Genomic DNA, 23,173 nt, shown 5'->3' on the forward strand with positions numbered 1-23,173 from the left:
CCTCAGGGGATAAAGGTTTTATTGAGGAAAGGAATAAAGGGATGGAGGCTCCTCAGGGGATAGAAGTTTTATTGAGGAAAGGAATAAAGGGATGGAGGCTCCTCAGGGGATAAAGGTTTTATTTAGGACAGGAATAAAGGGATGGAGCTTCCTCAGGGGATAGAGGATCTATGAAGGAAAGGAATAAAGGGATGGAGGCTCCTCAGGGGATAGAAGTTTTATTGAGGAAAGGAATAAAGGGATGGAGGCTCCTCAGGGGATAGAAGTTTTATTGAGGAAAGGAATAAAGGGATGGAGGCTCCTCAGGGGATAGAAGTTTTATTGAGGAAAGGAATAAAGGCATGGGGGCTCCTCAGGGGATAAAGGTTTTATTGAGGACAGGAATAAAGGGATTGAGGCTCCTCAGGGGATAGAGGATCTATAAAGGAAAGGAATAAAGGGATGGAGGCTCCTCAGGGGATAGAAGTTTTATTGAGGACAGAAATAAAGGGATGGAGGCTCCTCAGGGGATAGAGGTTTTATTGAGGACAGAAATAAAGGGATGGAGGCTCCTCAGGGGATAGAAGTTTTATTGAGGAAAGGAATAAAGGGATGGAGGCTCCTCAGGGGATAGAGGTTTTATTGAGGAAAGGAATAAAGGGATGGAGGCTCCTCAGGGGATAGAAGTTTTATTGAGGAAAGGAATAAAGGGATGGAGGCTCCTCGGGGGATAGAAGTTTTATTGAGGAAAGGAATAAAGGGATGGAGGCTCCTCAGGGGATAAAGGTTTTATTGAGGAAAGGAATAAAGGCATGGGGGCTCCTCAGGGGATAGAAGTTTTATTGAGGAAAGGAATAAAGGGATGGAGGCTCCTCAGGGGATAGAAGTTTTATTGAGGAAAGGAATAAAGGGATGGAGGCTCCTCAGGGGATAGAAGTTTCATTGAGGAAAGGAATAAAGGCATGGGGGCTCCTCGGGGGATAGAAGTTTATTGAGGAAAGGAATAAAGGGATGGGTGCTCCTCAGGGGATAGAGGATCTATGAAGGAAAGGAATAAAGGGATGGAGGCTCCGCAGGAGATAGAAGTTTTATTGAGGAAAGGAATAAAGGGATGGAGGCTCCTCAGGGGATAGAAGTTTTATTGAGGAAAGGAATAAAGGGATGGAGGCTCCGCAGGAGATAGAGGTTTTATTGAGGACAGGAATAAAGGGATGGAGACTCCTCAGGGGATAGAGGTTTTATTGAGGACAGGAATAAAGGTATGAAGGCTCCTCAGGGGACAGAGGTTTTATTGAGGACAGGAATAAAGGGATGAAGGCTCCTCAGGGGATAGAGGTTTTATTGAGGACAGGAATAAAGCAATGAAGGCTCCTCAGGGGACAGAGGTTTTATTGAGGACAGGAATAAAGGTATGAAGGCTCCTCAGGGGACAGAGGTTTTATTGAGGACAGGAATAAAGGGACGGAGGCTCCTCAGGGGATAGAGGTTTTATTTAGGAAAGGAATAAAGGGATGGAGGCTCCTCAGGGGATAGAGGTTTTATTGAGGACAGGAATAAAGTGATGGAGGCTCCTCAGGGGACAGAGATTTTATTGAGGACAGGAATAAAGGGATGGAGGCTCCTCAGGGGACAGAGGTTTTATTGAGGACAGGAATAAAGGGATGGAGGTATTCTCTGAAGAGGAAAGAGATCTACCAAACAGCATTTTTTTTAATTATTATATTTATGTCCAAACAAAACATAAATTTCTAAGCAAATAATGATTTCATGAAAAGAAACATTTGACTATATGAAGATTGAATCAATTCAGCAACAGCTGTAGCACTAAGATCACATTGGTAAATAATAAATTTTTCTTTGTTTTCATGGTAAATACTCAAATGTGATTGGTCGAAAAATTCTTTTCATTTTCTATATTTACATTCCTAATGTGGTTTGCTGATATGAACATACCAAGTGAAAACAACAAACATATGACCATGAATACACTATGAAAACCGTATGAAAACATTGTCTCTCGTGCAAATCACCTGATTAATCGGGTCATATTAATACGCCATCGACAGTAAGACAGGAAGAGTAGCTTCCCTTGGATCGATAACGTTGGTACGAGATAAGTGTTAAAAATATTGAGAGAGCATATACATTTTAATTAATAATACCATAATTCAAGAATTAAATAATAAATAAACATCTGAATTAAACAAAAAAGACCGGAAAATTCGGAACGACATTAAAACAATGGCGTGGTGCATATATATAGGCGGGATCTCCCAGCTGTTCTAATAATTTGGCGTATCGTCGTATACATGACAAATTTTTCTTTTTAATAAAATTTCTCGTTTTCTCGATATAGATTTTTTAAATCAAGGTTATGTAAATATATGAATTGAATAGATTTTTTTTAATTTTCATTGCGGCTATGAATACCAGTAGCTAGCTACATATCCTCCGAGGCGCACTACCGCGCGCCACGGGATATGTAGCTAGCTACTGGTATTCATAGCCGCAATGAAAATTTAAAAAATCTATTCAATCCATATATGAAAGAAATTCCGAGAATGGCGCGAAAAATGTGACGTCACAATACGACAATTGACGTTGCGTATTGATTTGAGAAAAAGAATCCCATTTAAAACCAGTCAAATGGTACATAAAACATGTTTTAAATTAGAAAATCATTTTCAAAAATTAATTATAAGCGTTGATGTCAATTATTTTTTAGTTTCATCGGGGTATGAAACAAATTTTGTTTACAAACTTCTGTAAGAATCTGCTACGCGGATTCATACAGTTTGCAAACAAAATTTGTTTCATACCCCTGATGAAACTAAAAAAAAATGACATCAATGCTTAAATGACTAAAGAATTATCTAGATAGCATTAAATTGTCTTCTATCACTTTGTAGCCGCTTCCTAAAGAACTATATTGAATCTACAAGAATGAATGGATTTAATTAAGTAACATATTGTTCCAACACAATTATCAAGTAAACGCCTTCCCACTATCTCTGACCGACTTTAACTCTGAATGATTGAGCGGAGAATCCTAACAATGGGATGTCCAGGACTTAAGTAGAAGAAAATTGTTTTAATTTGTTTCCAGTTGGGGATGATGCTTCCTGCCATCAACAACCAAAGCCAGATGGGATTACATGCTTAATTATTTATGTTTTCAAAGGCATTGTCAAAATACAAATTTGAAAATTAGAAGCATATTGGGAAAATTATGGCAAAATTTCCGGCTTTCCTTCCTCCCCAATGGAGATCTATATAAATTCAGAAAGAATTTGAAAATTTGCAATTGAAACCATATTTTAACAAAAAAGAGTAAGATATGATAATTTTGTATTCTTAATCATTATACCTGGAGAGAGTGCCTAAACTTTGAGAATGCCTCTTAATAAACTAGGAGAGAACCCATCGAGATAATTTTACAAAGAAATCATCACTTTTTTCTGACAAACTGCTGGAATTGAAATCTCCACATAGTTACGATATAGTTTATGATGAGAAGCAGATGTTTTCAGTGTAATGCATATTAAAACCAAGCTGTTTTTTCTGTTTGCTTGGAACTTTTTTAGGTTTAAATTTAATCAATACGCCTGTTTCCGAAGGTATGAAGCTGTTATCAGCTGGTCAGGAAAATCTTTTCTCACCTGGGTAGCAGTTTTCAGAACCATTTTTACATTTCAAAATATTATGAGGTAGAAAAACACGCGGGAAAAGCATATTCACTTTTTCCAGTAAGAGAAAAAATTACATAAATTCTGCAGTTTTGAGTTGTCTATATCATTAAATCCAACAATATTTCTGCCCAACATCATCAAAATGTTTGCTTCTTATGATGATCTCATATCATATTTGCAGATGGGGAAGCATTAAAATGACACTGATCACATGCATTCAGCATTTTGAACAGAATTTCTTAGGTAAGTGTTTATGCTTTTGTAGCCTTGATTTATATTACATATGCACTATACAGTATTATCAACCAACACGACACCTGTTGGACAAGATTTATTACTAGCGAATAATTTTATGAATGGATAAAAGTGGCTGGATTTTTATTGAAAATGTGAATCCTGGGATGTGAAATGTCTTAATGTGGTGTGGATGAAAACTTCATGGACAGACAGTTATATAAATGTTGGTATATCGCGTTGTCAACATTCAACTGTGTTAATCATACTTTAAACATTTCTGCTCGATACAGTATATTTGCCCGGGCCCAACATGTAAACTTTTTGCTTCTTTTCTAGGCTGACATTGATTTAAATCATTTGGAGAAAAAGGAAGAAATATGATAATTTAGGACTCCAGTATTAGATGTATATCAGAAGAGGATTAAACGAATTAAAACATTAATTAATGTAAAATTAAGAAATGTGATAATTTAGGACTTCAGTATTAAATATATGTCAGAAGAGGATTAAACGAATTAAAACATTAATTAATGTAAAATTAAGAAACGTGATAATCTTGGGACTACAGTATTAAATATATGTCAAATGACGATTACACGAATTAAAACATTAATTAATGGAAAATAGTATTTTGTTCAGAACTACCTGTCTCTGCCCCAATTTCATCAATGTTCTTTAACTTTAAATTATCTGTAGGAAAGAATTACAGAATTGAAGGAAGAAATCTTAGTAAAGGAACAAAAATAAGTAAAAGAAACCTGATAAAATTGGCTGACCCAAATTAAATTTGGACTCTTAAAATAAATCTTAGAGGAAGAGAAAAGTATTTTTCATAATTACTTGATGGTCCTTTAAAAACTTAATCAATTTCTCATGGGCTGTTAGTCTACAAGTAATGAGATTATCCTTAGAGAGGCAGTAATGAAACAATAAACTATTCCCTCCCCAGGCTGACAAATATACACCATCCCCTCCCCAGGCTGATAAATATACACCATCCCCTCCCCAGGCTGACAAATACAATAAACCATTCCCTCCCCAGGCTGACAAATACAGTAACCATCCCCTCCCCAGTCGGACAAATACACACCATCCCCTCCCCAGGCTGACAAATATACACCATCCCCTCCCCAGGCTGATAAATATACACCATCCCCTCCCCAGGCTGACAAATACAATAAACCATTCCCTCCCTAGGCTGACAAATACAGTAACCATCCCCTCCCCAGTCGGACAAATATACACCATCCCCTCCCCAGGCTGACAAATACAGTAACCATCTCCTCCCCAGGCTGATAAATATACACCATCCCCTTCCCAGACTGACAAATACAGTAACCATCCCCTCCCCAGGCTGACAAATACAGTAACCATCCCCTCCCCAGGCTGACAAATACAGTAACCATCCCCTCCCCAGTCGGACAAATATACACCATCCCCCTTCCCAGTCGGACAAATACAGTAACCATCCCCTCCCCAGGCTGATAAATACAGTAACCATCCCCTCCCCAGGCTGACAAATACAGTAACCATCCCCTTCCCAGTCGGACAAATATACACCATCCCCCTTCCCAGTCGGACAAATACAGTAACCATCCCCTCCCCAGGCTGATAAATATAGTAACCATCCCCTCCCCAGACTGACAAATACAGTAACCATCCCCTTCCCAGGCTGATAAATACAGTAACCATCCCCTTCCCAGACTGATAAATACAGTAACCATCCCCTTCCCAGACTGACAAATATACACCATCCCCCTTCCCTGACTGACAAATACAGTAACCATCCCCTCCCCAGACTGACAAATACAGTAACCATCCCCTCCCCAGACTGACAAATACAGTAACCATCCCCTCCCCAGGCTGACAGATACAGTAACCATCCCCTCCCCAGGCTGACAAATACAGTAACCATCCCCTCCCCAGTCTGACATATACAGTAACCATCCCCTCCCCAGGCTGACAAATACAGTAACCATCCCCTCCCCAGTCTGACAAATACAGTAACCATCCCCTCCCCAGGCTGACAAATACAGTAACCATCCCCTCCCCAGGCTGACAAATACAGTAACCATCCCCTCCCCAGGCTGACAAATACAGTAACCATCCCCTCCCCAGGCTGACAAATACAGTAACCATCCCCTCCCCAGACTGACAAATATACACCATCCCCCTTCCCAGACTGACAAATACAGTAACCATCCCCTCCCCAGGCTGACAAATACAGTAACCATCCCCTCCCCAGGCTGACAAATACAGTAACCATCCCCTCCCCAGTCTGACAAATATACACCATCCCCCTTCCCAGACTGACAAATACAGTAACCATCCCCTCCCCAGTCTGACAAATATACACCATCCCCCTTCCCAGACTGACAAATACAGTAACCATCCCCTCTCCAGGCTGACAAATACAGTAACCATCCCCTCCCCAGGCTGATAAATATAGTAACCATCCCCTCCCCAGGCTGACAAATACAGTAACCATCCCCTCCCCAGTCTGACAAATATACACCATCCCCCTTCCCAGACTGACAAATACAGTAACCATCCCCTCCCCAGGCTGACAAATACAGTAACCATCCCCTCCCCAGTCGGACAAATATACACCATCCCCCTTCCCAGTCGGACAAATACAGTAACCATCCCCCTTCCCAGACTGACAAACACAGTAACCATCCCCTCCCCAGTCGGACAAATATACACCATCCCCCTTCCCAGACTGACAAATACAGTAACCATCCCCTCCCCAGGCTGACAAATACAGTAACCATCCCCTCCCCAGTCGGACAAATATACACCATCCCCCTTCCCAGTCGGACAAATACAGTAACCATCCCCCTTCCCAGACTGACAAATACAGTAACCATCCCCTCCCCAGTCGGACAAATATACACCATCCCCCTTCCCAGACTGACAAATACAGTAACCATCCCCTCCCCAGGCTGACAAATACAGTAACCATCCCCTCCCCAGTCGGACAAATATACACCATCCCCCTTCCCAGACTGACAAATACAGTAACCATCCCCCTTCCCAGACTGACAAATACAGTAACCATCCCCTCCCCAGGCTGATAAATATAGTAACCATCCCCTCCCCAGGCTGACAAATATACACCATCCCCTTCCCAGACTGACAAATACAGTAACCATCCCCTCCCCAGACTGACAAATACAGTAACCATCCCCTCCCCAGACTGACAAATACAGTAACCATCCCCTCCCCAGTCTGACAAATATACACCATCCCCTCCCCAGGCTGACAAATACAGTAACCATCCCCTCCCCAGGCTGACAAATACAGTAACCATCCCCTTCCCAGTCTGACAAATATAGTAACCATCCCCTCCCCAGTCTGATAAATACAGTAACCATCCCCTCCCTAGGCTGACAAATACAGTAACCATCCCCTCCCCAGGCTGACAAATACAGTAACCATCCCCTCCCCAGTCGGACAAATATACACCATCCCCCTTCCCAGACTGACAAATACAGTAACCATCCCCCTTCCCAGACTGACAAATACAGTAACCATCCCCTCCCCAGGCTGATAAATATAGTAACCATCCCCTCCCCAGGCTGACAAATATACACCATCCCCTTCCCAGACTGACAAATACAGTAACCATCCCCTCCCCAGACTGACAAATACAGTAACCATCCCCTCCCCAGACTGACAAATACAGTAACCATCCCCTCCCCAGTCTGACAAATATACACCATCCCCTCCCCAGGCTGACAAATACAGTAACCATCCCCTCCCCAGGCTGACAAATACAGTAACCATCCCCTTCCCAGTCTGACAAATATAGTAACCATCCCCTCCCCAGGCTGATAAATACAGTAACCATCCCCTCCCCAGTCTGACAAATACAGTAACCATCCCCTTCCCAGGCTGACAAATACAGTAACCATCCCCTCCCCAGTCGGACAAATATACACCATCCCCCTTCCCAGACTGACAAATACAGTAACCATCCCCTCCCCAGTCTGACAGATACAGTAACCATCCCCTCCCCAGGCTGACAAATACAGTAACCATCCCCTCCCTAGGCTGACAAATACAGTAACCATCCCCTCCCCAGGCTGACAAATACAGTAACCATCCCCTCCCCAGGCTGACAAATACAGTAACCATCCCCTCCCCAGTCTGATAAATACAGTAACCATCCCCTCCCCAGTCTGACAAATACAGTAACCATCCCCTCCCCAGGCTGACAGATACAGTAACCATCCCCTCCCCAGGCTGACAAATACAGTAACCATCCCCTCCCCAGTCTGACATATACAGTAACCATCCCCTCCCCAGGCTGACAAATACAGTAACCATCCCCTCCCCAGTCTGACAAATACAGTAACGATCCCCTCCCCAGGCTGACAAATACAGTAACCATCCCCTCCCCAGGCTGACAAATACAGTAACCATCCCCTCCCCAGGCTGACAAATACAGTAACCATCCCCTCCCCAGGCTGACAAATACAGTAACCATCCCCTCCCCAGACTGACAAATATACACCATCCCCCTTCCCAGACTGACAAATACAGTAACCATCCCCTCCCCAGGCTGACAAATACAGTAACCATCCCCTCCCCAGGCTGACAAATACAGTAACCATCCCCTCCCCAGTCTGACAAATATACACCATCCCCCTTCCCAGACTGACAAATACAGTAACCATCCCCTCCCCAGTCTGACAAATATACACCATCCCCCTTCCCAGACTGACAAATACAGTAACCATCCCCTCTCCAGGCTGACAAATACAGTAACCATCCCCTCCCCAGGCTGATAAATATAGTAACCATCCCCTCCCCAGGCTGACAAATACAGTAACCATCCCCTCCCCAGTCTGACAAATATACACCATCCCCCTTCCCAGACTGACAAATACAGTAACCATCCCCTCCCCAGGCTGACAAATACAGTAACCATCCCCTCCCCAGTCGGACAAATATACACCATCCCCCTTCCCAGTCGGACAAATACAGTAACCATCCCCCTTCCCAGACTGACAAATACAGTAACCATCCCCTCCCCAGTCGGACAAATATACACCATCCCCCTTCCCAGACTGACAAATACAGTAACCATCCCCTCCCCAGGCTGACAAATACAGTAACCATCCCCTCCCCAGTCGGACAAATATACACCATCCCCCTTCCCAGTCGGACAAATACAGTAACCATCCCCCTTCCCAGACTGACAAATACAGTAACCATCCCCTCCCCAGTCGGACAAATATACACCATCCCCCTTCCCAGACTGACAAATACAGTAACCATCCCCTCCCCAGGCTGACAAATACAGTAACCATCCCCTCCCCAGTCGGACAAATATACACCATCCCCCTTCCCAGACTGACAAATACAGTAACCATCCCCCTTCCCAGACTGACAAATACAGTAACCATCCCCTCCCCAGGCTGATAAATATAGTAACCATCCCCTCCCCAGGCTGACAAATATACACCATCCCCTTCCCAGACTGACAAATACAGTAACCATCCCCTCCCCAGACTGACAAATACAGTAACCATCCCCTCCCCAGACTGACAAATACAGTAACCATCCCCTCCCCAGTCTGACAAATATACACCATCCCCTCCCCAGGCTGACAAATACAGTAACCATCCCCTCCCCAGGCTGACAAATACAGTAACCATCCCCTTCCCAGTCTGACAAATATAGTAACCATCCCCTCCCCAGTCTGATAAATACAGTAACCATCCCCTCCCTAGGCTGACAAATACAGTAACCATCCCCTCCCCAGGCTGACAAATACAGTAACCATCCCCTCCCCAGTCGGACAAATATACACCATCCCCCTTCCCAGACTGACAAATACAGTAACCATCCCCCTTCCCAGACTGACAAATACAGTAACCATCCCCTCCCCAGGCTGATAAATATAGTAACCATCCCCTCCCCAGGCTGACAAATATACACCATCCCCTTCCCAGACTGACAAATACAGTAACCATCCCCTCCCCAGACTGACAAATACAGTAACCATCCCCTCCCCAGTCTGACAAATATACACCATCCCCTCCCCAGGCTGACAAATACAGTAACCATCCCCTCCCCAGGCTGACAAATACAGTAACCATCCCCTTCCCAGTCTGACAAATATAGTAACCATCCCCTCCCCAGGCTGATAAATACAGTAACCATCCCCTCCCCAGTCTGACAAATACAGTAACCATCCCCTTCCCAGGCTGACAAATACAGTAACCATCCCCTCCCCAGTCGGACAAATATACACCATCCCCCTTCCCAGACTGACAAATACAGTAACCATCCCCTCCCCAGTCTGACAGATACAGTAACCATCCCCTCCCCAGGCTGACAAATACAGTAACCATCCCCTCCCTAGGCTGACAAATACAGTAACCATCCCCTCCCCAGGCTGACAAATACAGTAACCATCCCCTCCCCAGGCTGACAAATACAGTAACCATCCCCTCCCCAGTCTGATAAATACAGTAACCATCCCCTCCCCAGTCTGACAAATACAGTAACCATCCCCTCCCCAGTCTGATAAATACAGTAACCATCCCCTCCCCAGTCTGACAAATACAGTAACCATCCCCTCCCCAGGCTGACAGATACAGTAACCATCCCCTCCCCAGGCTGACAGATACAGTAACCATCCCCTCCCCAGTCTGATAAATACAGTAACCATCCCCTCCCCAGTCTGATAAATACAGTAACCATCCCCTCCCCAGTCTGACAAATACAGTAACCATCCCCTCCCCAGACTGACAAATATAGTAACCATCCCCTCCCCAGTCTGATAAATATAGTAACCATCCCCTCCCCAGACTGACAAATACAGTAACCATCCCCTCCCCAGTCTGATAAATACAGTAACCATCCCCTCCCCAGTCTGACAAATATACACCATCCCCCTTCCCTGACTGACAAATACAGTAACCATCCCCTCCCCAGGCTGATAAATATAGTAACCATCCCCTCCCAAGACTGACAAATACAGTAACCATATATCCCCTCCCCAGGCTGTCAGATACAGTAACCATCCCCTCCCCAGGCTGATAAATATAGTAACCATCCCCTCCCCAGTCTGATAAATATAGTTACCATCCCCTCCCCATGCAGTCTGATAAATATAGTAACCATCCCCTCCCCAGTCTGATAAATACAGTAACCATCCCCACCCCAGGCTGATAAATATAGTAACCATCCCCTCCCCAGGCTGACAAATACACATGATGCTAGTTTACTGTAAAATCTTATAATGCATTATTTCTTAAAAAAAAAAAAAAAAACAATAAAAGAAATGAAATATTCCTTTCAAAACACAATAAATTTACTTTTAAATGTGTAGTTGAAAATGATTGATAGAGAAATAAGTTAGAATTTTCTTTCATGTTATTTTCATTAGAATAGCACTCTCTTTACACCTATACCATAACTTCACACTGACAATGGTCGATGTTGACTATTAAACAGCCTCGTATCCGTAGCGACGGTTCCCCATGACAACATCAGACTAACTTTGAGTTTCTAAACAAAAATGCTGTTGAAAATACAAAATTCCAAGCCAGAAATATTGGCACTTACAAAACATGTATAATGGTTATCTGGAATTAAAGTACATGTGACTTTGAAAACTGAATGCCACTGAGAATGGTGTTTCCCACATTTGAACCTTGGCCCCAAATTATTTTTTCTGCATTATTTCTCAAAGTACAGATGACCTACAAATAACCTTTGACCTCAGTAATGATTGGTCAATGTCATGGCAAGCTGTCTGGCTCACTGAGGTAGAATGATCATTTGTTGGATCGTAGGATGAAATTAGGATGAAATATGTCCTACTCATTTTTGCATATGTAATTTTTTTTTTTTTAAGTTTAGCACATCTATTTTTGTATATGAGATGATTTTTTTAAGTTTAGCTAGTTATTTCTAAACATATGATAATATACATGTGTACAAGTTTTTTTTTTTGTGGGCTGCAATTTTTAAGTCAGAGTGCTGGCCACATTATCTCAGGTGAAGATCTGAGGTGCTTGGTTCGACACTCCCTACCCGTGTCAGTTTGTTTTTCGCGGGAAGCTGAGAAACGGGCCGGTCTATGTTGTCATGGTTGTGTCCTTGGGCAAGACACTTCACCCTAACTGCTCTGGATGGCATGCGATGGGCTTCCTGTATGTTGCCCAGTGAGGTAGTCACCAACTACTACAAGGAGACCCTGCCTCAAAATGACAATGGCTGTTAATGGAGCGATAAACCCAGCAAAGAAACAAAACAGTGTACAAGTTTAGAACAGGCTGAGAAAGCTCAGCCTACATCACGCAGGGGTGAGTGATTTTATAATTCATAGATAGCGTATTGTAGCTGGCACTACGTGTACCTCCACCCTCTTTACTTTTTGTCAATAAATCAGACAATATCTATAGTATCATCAAACTTCTATTAATACAAGAGATCCGAGAGCAATATTGGTGACCACAATCTGTCAGAGGCACTGTGGTCTAGTGGTCGGACGCACCTTGGCTATGATCGACGGGTCACTGGTTCGAGTCCCAGCATGGGCACTGTGTTGTATCCTTGAACAAGATACTTTACTCGGTTCTGTTTCAGTCGACTGGGCTGTAAATGAGTACATGGTAGGGCAGTGCAAAAAATGTCATATTTAAGCTGTTTGTGCCAAAATGGCAGCTCCGGCTGTATGTTTCACAGGAAGATGAGAAAGACATCGGCTGGTTGCTAAAGGTCCAATACCCACAGATAATAATTCATTAACCACTTTAAGATGGCTATATTGGTGTGATATAATGGTAAATGAAAAAGAGGCCGATGGGGCCTGTACCGCTCACCTGATTGGATTTGACCAAATGTCAAAATAGTGGTCATGTTCAATTCCTTTTGTTGTCAACCTCAAACAATGCTATATATGGTTACAGTGTGGTAATCCCAACTGCTTTAAAGAAATAATGAAGTCCAGACTCGCTAAGTTTACAACATGCATTAATAACTTTATGACTAGTAGCAATTTTATTATCTCTATTTCCCCTATTGATCAAAATCCAATAAGAACTTTTTGACTAGTAGCGATTTGAAGCAAATGTTGACGGACGGACAGACGACGGAAGCCGCGCCATGACATAATCCCAACTGACCTTCGTTCGAGGTGAGCTAAAAACTTAAAAGTTATCATCAATTATTATCTTCATTATAGTTCAAAGTCTGATGAAAAACTTTTCCTTTTCCTTTTCTTTAAATCTCTCTTAATGATCATGTTGTATTTACAAAATGTGAGAAATTTTAATGACAATGATGGTGGGTTAAAAAGTATTTTCCCCGAAAAGCTTTAAAAAAAAGTTATTGACTTTTATTACTGTTGCACCATTAATCTGGAGACTTTCGTTTGTGTGAAATGTTAATGAAACCCATATTTACTACTACACTCAGAGGTTGAAGAATAGGCTATTTTCTGAATCAAAACTGTCTTGGTATTTTTAGAGAAGTTTTATTTGTACAAGCCGGAATAAACAACTGACACAGGAAAGGCTTAGCAATGGCAATCCATCATTTCCTGATTGGACAGTTTCTTATCTTTCAAATAATAAGATTTTTTTTTTCTTTTTGGAACACAAAAATTTCAAATTACAAGGCCACTCGAGTTTATGACTTGAAGGCCTTTCACTCTGTCAGTTGGAAGCTTGCTTTGTTAACATATGATTACAATACAGAGGTGAAGTATTTCCTTATGTCAAGCCTCTAAGGCACACTGACCATAAACACTTCAAAATCACTTAGATGTTTGGAGAACTGACATGTATTTGTAATATTGTAATTTGGAGGTGGAACCTTTTAACATGTTGCCAGTTGAAGTTTTAGCTGGGGTCTCAGTAAGCTTGCTGTCAGGTCTCTTCAGATACAAACACTTTTTCTCTCCTTGTCATTTTGACAGATTTAAGTATTTTTTTAGTGAGAAAATTTGAAGCAAGATTTTTGCAAATTCATTTTGGCAGATTCAAGGTTTTTCTTGTGTTTGGAAACCTAAACCCTGTTTCTACAGACATGTTGAATTTACTGTTTGACATAAGTTTCGTAATTTCTCTCTTTTGTGATGTGGAGTTATTTCACCAGCGGTCTGACATAAAAATAAACAGCAATGACTTTGGTAACGGTGTGAATTATCTGCCCCTGCTATAAAGAACATGCTGCTGAGAGTTGGGCACATCAAGTCACAGTTAAACTGATGTTCACGAGCACTGGGTTCATCTCGTGTATAGTTTCATATATATTAAACGCACCAAAACAACAGCGCAAGTAATGTGATATTTGACTCAGAGATCCAAAACTTCTTAAAGTGGTCTCTTATGTGAGAAGTCTTTTAATATATTCAGTTTTCAAAGAAAATCACTCAAAATAGTTCATTGTGTCGGGATATAAACTTGACTGGTAACAAGTCAAAGGTCAGGGATAGATCTGATACTGGTCAAAGGTCAGAGATAAACTTAGTACTGGTCACAAGTCAAATAGGTCACAGGTCGGGGACAAACTTGGTATTGGTCATAGGTCATTGGTCACAGGTCAGGGACAAACTTGGTAATGGTCAAAAGTCGTAGGTCACAGGTCAGGGACAAACTTGGTACTGGTCAAAAGTTATAGGTCACAGGTCAGGGACAAACTTGGTACTGGTCAAAAGTTATAGGTCACAGGTCAGGGAAAAACTTGGTAATGGTCATAGGTCATTGGTCACAGGTCAGGGACAAACTTGGTAATGGTCAAAAGTCGTAGGTCACAGGTCAGGGACAAACTTGGTACTGGTCAAAAGTTATAGGTCACAGGTCAGGGACAAACTTGGTACTGGTCAAAAGTTATAGGTCACAGGTCAGAGACAAACTTGGTACTGGTCATAGGTCATAGGTCATTGGTCACAGGTCAGGGACAAACTTGGTAATGGTCATAGGTCAGAGGTCACAGGTCAGGGACAAACTTGGTAATGGTCAAAAGTTATAGGTCACAGGTCAGGGACAAACTTGGTACTGGTCATAGGTGATAGCTTAAAGGTCAGGGATAAACTTTGTTCTCGTGATCACTACAGGTCAAAGTTCAAGCTCTTCTGTACTTACTTTTCTTTGAATTCTTTGAGGATACGATTTGAGTAGAACATGCCAGCATCAATGAAATCCTTGAGGTATGGGCCAGGAGTCGGGGCCTAAAATAAAATACCACAATCCTGAAACTATACCATTAAAACACATTCTATCAATCTATATAATATCCTTGATGTACGGACCATTTCATCCCTCAATAAAACTTTAGTATAACACAGAGTACAAGTTTATGGAGATACTTATTCATTTGGAAACTTACATAATTATATTGTTACTAAAAATATGTGTTTACTGATGAAATAGGCACGGGACAGTAGAATCAGTAGGGGGATTATATATATATTACTTGTAGTATTGACAGTATGGTCAGAAAGTACTTACGACCGAGACCCAGCCGAAACCTGGAATGGATTCACTAATCGTGGACAGATGGTTGAAAAATGGGCTCTGTCTTTTACTCTCACGAAACTCCTGTAACAGCCAAAACCATCACATGATCATCTTTGTCGCATGATTGATTGCAGAAACCATTCACAGCAATTTGTTATAATGATATCTATACCGATACTACAGTGCTAATGTTACAATGTTTTCCTAAGATGCGACTTAAGATCAAATTTCTTGACTGTTGACTTGAAGTAAAAGTGTTGTTTAGAAGAAAACATTAACAGCAATTTAAGTAAGTGTTTTTTACAATAAAACATTCACAGCAATTTAAGTGAAAGCGTTGTTTACAAGAAAACATCCACAGCAATTTAAGTGAAATTGTTGTTTACAAGAAAACATTCACAGCAATTTAAGTGAAAGTGTTGTTTACACGAAACTGTTCACAGTAATTTAAGTTAAAGTGTTGTTTACAAGAAAACATCCACAGCAATTTAAGTGAAAGTGTTGTTTACACGAAACTGTTAACAGCAATTTAAGTGAAATTGTTGTTTACAAGAAAACATTCACAGCAATTCAAGTGAAAGTGTTGTTTACAATAAACCATTCACAGTAATTTAAGTTAAAGTGTTGTTTACAAGAAAGCATTCACAGCAATCTAAGTGAAATTGTTGTTTACAAGAAAACATTAAAAGCAATTTAAGTGAAATTGTTGTTTACAAGAAACTGTTCATAGCAATTTAAGTAAAAGTGTTTTTTACAATAAACCATTCACAGTAATTTAAGTAAAAGTGTTGTTTACAATAAACCATTCACAGTAATTTAAGTTAAAGTGTTGTTTACAAGAAACCAATCATGGCCACTTGTATTTATAAAATAAAACAACAGGTTTTAAGAAACTGTTAATTGCAATGCAAAAAATCCACAAGGAGTTATTTCCCTTCCAACATAAACAGTTCAGGTAAAAATACCATTGTAAATGAGATTTAGTTTTAACTCTAATACTGAACTAGAACTGTCGCCAGGATGGCTGACTAATACCCCCGCAATCTGCACGAGTCAATGGTGAATTGGAACTGTTAATTAGAAGCTAACTAAGATAACCCAGTAAAATAGTGACCAGTTGCCATAGCAACCATAATTTTGAAAAAAAAAAGAAAGTGGCATGCACATCTACACATGGTCCTCTATATTTGTGTGAAGTTTCATTGAAATCGGCCCTTCGGTTTAGGAGGAGTTGTCCGGACAAACTTAAAGTTATGGTTCTTATCGGAAAAACCTGTTTATAGTGACCAGTTGCCATAGCAACCATAATTTTGAGAAAAATAAAGTGGCATGCACATCTACACATGGTCCTCTATATTTGTGCGAAGTTTCATTGAAATCGGCCCTTCGGTTTAGGAGGAGTTGTCCGGACAAACTTAAAGTTATGGTTCTTATCGGAAAAACCTGTTTATAGTGACCAGTTGCCATAGCAACCATAATTTTGAGAAAAATAAAGTGGCATGCACATCTACACATGGTCCTCTATATTTGTGCGAAGTTTCATTGAAATCGGCCCTTTGGTTTAGGAGGAGTTGTCCGGACAAACTTAAAGTTATGGTTCTTATCGGAAAACCTGTTTATAGTGACCAGTTGCCATAGCAACCATAATTTTGAGAAAAGTAAAGTTGCATGCACATCTACACATGATCATTAATATTTGTGTGAAGTTTCATCGGAATTGGCCCATCTGTTTAGAAGTAGTTGTCCGGACAAAATGCGTCTACAGACAGACGGACAGACAACCTGATTCCAGTATACCCCCCTAACTTCGTTGCGGGGGTAATACCCCCCTAACTTCGTTGCGGGGGTATAATAAACAAATTTTAAGCGGAAGGTAGTTATACATCAACTCTAGACCCCTGTGTTGAAATGTTTGCAGCTAGAATCTCTTCAATGTAACTTAAAATTGAAGCTATCTGTAGCTAACACGACCTAAATCTATCAAGCACACAAACTCTATTAATATTATTTTGTTACCGCACTATTAAAAGGATTAAAAACATCACACTTCAGAGCATACCTTCATGAAACAATTATTTTATCTACGTTTTATTTTTAAAACAGCAGCATTATAAGCTTCTCGGAAAACTTTCATTACTGAACAAATTTTAATATCCATCAAATGTGCTATTCCACGATGTATTTCGGAGTATAATGTCGTAATAATCTAAAACTTTTAATTGTTTTCTAATCGGACTCATACCAAAAGGAAACACATACTGTAAACAAAGCAATGTGTATCAACATATGGAACTCTTTTGGATCAAGGATCAGTTACGTACAGCAGGAGATATTTCAAATGATTCTCAACACGAAATTTCTTACATTTCAAACGATAATTTGTTACATTTTTTTAATCTATAAAGATGATGCAATTCAACAAACACTATTTTTGTATTTTTTTTTTTTTTTTTTTATCTTTTGATGCATTTTTTTCTTTTGTATTTTTTTTGTTTTGATTTTTTGTTGTATTTTATTTTGCTTTGTATTTGTTTTGATTTTTTGTTGAATTTTTTTTCTTCCGTATTTTGTTTTGATTTTTTGTTGTATATTTTTTGTTTTTTCTTTTGTATTTTTTTTCTTTTGTGTTTTGTTTTGTTTTGATTTTTTGTTGCAATTTATTCTTTTGTAATGATTTTTCTTGAATTTTTTTTCTTTTGTATTTTTTTGGGGGTTTTGGTTTTTGTTTTTGTTTTTTGTTTTTTGTATTTTGTTTAGTTTTTTAGTTTTTCGTCTATAGAAACACAACAAAACCAAATGATTGTTTTTTTTCGTCTATAGAAACACAACAAAACCAAATGATTGTTTTAAGGTGTTTAACGACCTCACAACAGCCAGGGTCATAGGAGGACATAAGCAACAAAACCAAATATATAGTAAGAAATTTAAATGACTTAGATGTAAGTTATATAATTTCTAAAAATATTATTTGTAGCTGTACAGGTAGATTATCTACTGTAAGAGTAATCTGTCTAGCCAATGTAAACAACTTTTGTCCAGAGCTACGTGTTAATGCTATACATGTGCTTACCTAATTCAATATTTTCATTTATTCATTTATTTCATTTTTATTTAACAGTATAATATTACATATCATCTGATTTTCCTCAATTCTCATCAGATAAAATATACAGTTACATGGAAGTTAATATTTTGAGATATTGACCTGGTGTTTCTATTTTTAGAAATACTAAGTAAACTTTACATTTATGACATCATAATCATTGTGATGTCATAATGCCCATTTTAATAACTATAATAGCTGGCTGTCTATAGATGAGGCCGAGATCAACACTGACACCGGGGGAATAACATTACCTCCCCTTGACTTCATCCCAGCGGTCAAGCTAAAAAATCTAAAATAAAGAACCTTCTTGAAATTTTACAACGATTTCCTACAGATAATTTTATGTGAAGGAAATTCCTTTGTTCTAAATTTATTTAAGCATTGATGTCAATTTTTTTTAGTTTCATCGGGGTATGAAACAAATTTTGTTTGCAAACTTCTGTAAGAATCCGCTACGCGGAAAAAATAATTGACATTAACGCTTATAATTAATTTTTGAAAATGATTTTCTAATTTAAAACATGTTTTATGTACAATTTTACTGGTTTTAAATGGGATTCTTTTTCTCAAATCAATACGCAACGTCAATTGTCGTATTCTGACGTCACATTTTTCGCGCCATTCTCGGAATTTCTTTCATAGAAGAATGAAAAGAATTTTTCGACCAATCAAATTTGGGTATTTACCATGAAAACAAAGAAAAATTAATTATATTGATGTGAATATAGAAACAGTAATGCCTGTGTCCACTATGATTCAAGTGTCCAATGTTTTGTAATATTTTTATGATGCATTTTAATTTCTAATCTATTTGTTTTAGTTTTTTTCAGCCATTTCAACTCACCATAATTTCCTGTATGCCTTGTGATGTAGGCTGTAAAAGTTTGGCCAGTAGACTCTGAAAAGACAGCAAATAGATATATCACACATCAGATGAAACAAAGAACTAATGTGGTATACATGTAATTAGACTTCTTATCACAAGGACTAAGGCAATCCTCTTTAAAGTAGAATTTCCAGAGACCCAGAGAATTAACACACAAGTCTAGATGGTATTCCTTGAATGATGAGCACATGTTATGTTGTCTACTACTATGTGGTCAAACACAAGGTCGGTTAAAGGCATACCCCCCCCCCCCCCCCCCCCCCCGGGAAAAATTTTAGCAGGTAAATGCAAAATCCTGCATTCTAGTGTATTTCACAATAGATTCATACAATTTTAGGGGGCACCCCCCCCACCCTTACATCCGCCAGTTGTCAAACAATATGCCATGTTTAAGGTAGCACTTTGAAATTGCAAAAATTACATCCTACTTAAGTCGCAGGCGAGATAAAAACTGCAAAATAAATGTTAACCACACAGAGACTTATACCTACACAAGTACAGTCAAACCTGTTATAAAGGACACCTCTGTATAAAGGACACTTGTCTATAAAGGACAGACTCGTCAGACCCACTCCTTCCAATTTACTATATAATTAACCTCTGTATAAAGGACACTTGTCTATAAAGGACAGACTCATCAGACCCACTCCTTCCAATTTACTATATAATTAACCTCTGTATAAAGGACACTTGTCTATAAAGGACAGACTCGTCAGACCCACTCTTTCCAATTTACTATATAATTAACCTCTGTATAAAGGACACTTGTCTATAAAGGACAGACTCATCAGACCCACTCCTTCCAATTTACTATATAATTAACCTCTGTATAAAGGACACTTGTCTATAAAGGACAGACTCATCAGACCCACTCCTTCCAATTTACTATATAATTAACCTCTGTATAAAGGACACTTGTCTATAAAGGACAGACTCGTCAGACCCACTCCTTCCAATTTACTACAGAGGAGCCCACTTATTTGCATATCGGTTATTTGAATATCCCGCTTATTTGCATAAAATTCTCAGGTCCCGATTTTTTTCTTCTTTATCTTTGTATTTAAATCCCGTGTATTTGCATCGACTAAAACACCGACTCCCGCTTATATGCATATAAAAATTCCAAAAAATCGAAAAATTTTAATTGATTTTAGGGTATTTTTGTGATTTTCCCGTAATAAAAGTTTTATGAAAAGTGTTTTTAACTTGCATATTGATTCGACACGATGTACAACGTTATCTAATCATTGGTTCCCACTTCGTCAAAACAGGTTATGTTCAATGCATCGATATCGACATTTAGTTATTATCCAGACCATATCAGTAGCATTGTGAAGAAGAATTACTGAATAAAATATTGATATGTCTCATCTTTTGATGAGATTTGTTTATTTATTATAGCATCGATCCAAACCTGTGTTCTGTGCACTTGAACACTCGCTGAGGCAGGTTACGATCGCCATGATTGTTTACTAGGCGCGTTGCATTGTGGGGGCATATGTGTAAGGAACGACAACTCTTTGTGTGTGTGCGCCATTTTCCAAAACAACCCAAACGACAATGCACATCTCACGGTCATTTAAGACAGTCTATTGCTTAAGCAGTTCATCATCTATGATCAAACAACTAATATACTCATAGCAGGAACAAAACACATCTCAAGACGATAATGAATGTTTATTGAAACGATCACATTGTACATCGTAGTGCCAACCCACGCGTGTATGACCGATATCGGACCCACAGACTCGGAGTGACAAGTAGTAAACGATGAAGTACAAATGTATATGCAAATATTTGTACATTTACAAAGAATAACAACCCATTTATTTCGTATTTACTCTTATATTTTAAATAATGTTTTTTTTAAAGGTGTTTTTAATGCAAATAACGTAAACAATCATATAGCGCCCGTTTTGAGTACCTACCTGACGATCTACATAGTGTATAAGAGGGGCCAAAACCCAACTCCGCCTATACGAATACTCCGGTTATTTGCATATTTTGTCATGGAAAAAGGGCTATGCAAATAAGCGGGTTGCTCTGTATATAATTAACCTCTGTATAAAGGACACTTGTCTATAAAGGACAGACTCGTCAGACCCACTCCTTCCAATTTACTATATAATTAGCCTCTGTATAAAGGACACCTGTCTATAAAGGACACTTTTGATCTGTCCCTCTGGTGTCCTTTATAGACAGGTTTGACTGTATACAGTCTCATATATTAGGCTTGAAACCTAGATCAGTTTGAAAGTCAGTTTTACGACCATTTCACCATGAAAGAATGTACTATATAAAAGCAATAATTTTTTTTTTATATCACTTACATGAATATATAATAAAAAATTAAATTCCTATGTCAGATTGATTTCTATCATTATGACAAACACGCATGTAGAGAAGTGATTCAATACTGTAATGTTGATATACAGTTAAAATATGAGAAATAAAATTTATGAGGCGTATTGACATTACAAAAAGAAGCCACATTAATCTGCGATAAAATCATCGTAAATAACTTCCTGCTTTTGAGATATTTAGAATGAATTATACCTAAAAACCTAATTTTTGTAAAACCATCATTTTCACTGATTATGATTTAAAGCTTATCCTGAGGGAAATATCTCGTAGTTTTACAACGTCTCTATGTTAAAGTTAAAACACCTGATAAGTTGGTAGTAAAACTCTGGAGATCACATGACTATTTTTTTTTTACGCCAGCAGTCATCAAAGTGCCGTCCCCGTTGATTTGCGGCAGCCGTTGGTATGATATAATTTGTTTTACATACAAAAACCATGTTTATTTAGTTAATTTACTGTTACAGGCGGTTGTTAATCAGACCATAAAAAATCAGTTTCAAAAATAAGAAATTTTTGTGTGTACTTTCTTAAATCACAGAAGGGTGATATAAAACAGAAGCTGAATTTTTCCTCCCTTTCTTTTTTCTTAATACAGAAACCCGGTTACAAAGACATCAACTTTTCTGAAAAGGTGGAATACTAGTTTTCACTGTTCTTTTGAAAATTCACAAGGGTATATTCTTCAAAGATGTTTTAATCTGTTGAAATATTTCAGTCATTATGATTCATGCTTGTAACTGTTGGGATTGGCATGGATTTTAAACCAGATATAATTAGAAACATTACATTAGGGATTTTCAAAATTTTAGTAAGATTTGCCAGAAACCTCAAAGAAATTATTGGGAATCAGGAACTCCAGAGCACCCTTAGTGGACAAAATATGAGTTTAACCAAACAAATACAGTCCAATCTGCACTAAAAACCTCATGTTCACATAACAGAAACCTGTCTATAGAGGTCACATGTATATGTAACAAACACCTGTCTATAAAGGTCACATGTATATGTAACAAACACCTGTCTATAGGGACCACATGTATATGTAACAAACACCTGTCTATAAAGGTCACATGTATATGTAACAAACACCTGTCTATAAAGGTCACATGTATTTGTAACAAACACCTGTCTATAGAGACCACATGTATATATGTAACAAATACCTGTCTATAAAGGTCACATGTATATGTAACAAACACCTGTCTATAAAGGTACAAACACCTGTCTATAAAGGTCACATGTATATGTAACAAACACCTGTCTATAGAGACCACATGTATATATGTAACAGAAACCTGTCTATAAAGGTCACATATATATATATGTAACAAACACCTGTCTATAGAGACCACATGTATATATGTAACAGAAACCTGTCTATAGAGACCACATGTATATGTAACAAACACCTGTCTATAAAGGTCAC

At 39.2% G+C, this 23,173-nt stretch overlaps 1 protein-coding gene across 1 annotated transcript in view; it reads right to left on the reverse strand.

Moving 5' to 3' along the window:
• LOC117316701 (adenylyl cyclase-associated protein 1-like) overlaps positions 1–23,173 on the reverse strand; it is a 138,946-nt gene that overhangs the window by 67,987 nt on the left and 47,786 nt on the right. Inside the window, exons 5-7 of the mRNA XM_033871447.1 lie at positions 19,342–19,395; positions 15,383–15,472; positions 15,017–15,102 (exon numbers count right to left, since the gene is read on the reverse strand). Of these exons, the coding sequence (XP_033727338.1) occupies positions 15,017–15,102; positions 15,383–15,472; positions 19,342–19,395 (230 nt within the window). The remainder of the gene's footprint in view (positions 1–15,016; positions 15,103–15,382; positions 15,473–19,341; positions 19,396–23,173) is intronic.

This window comes from Pecten maximus, chromosome 18, assembly GCF_902652985.1.
Source record: "Pecten maximus chromosome 18, xPecMax1.1, whole genome shotgun sequence".
Lineage (NCBI taxonomy): Eukaryota > Metazoa > Mollusca > Bivalvia > Pectinida > Pectinidae > Pecten > Pecten maximus.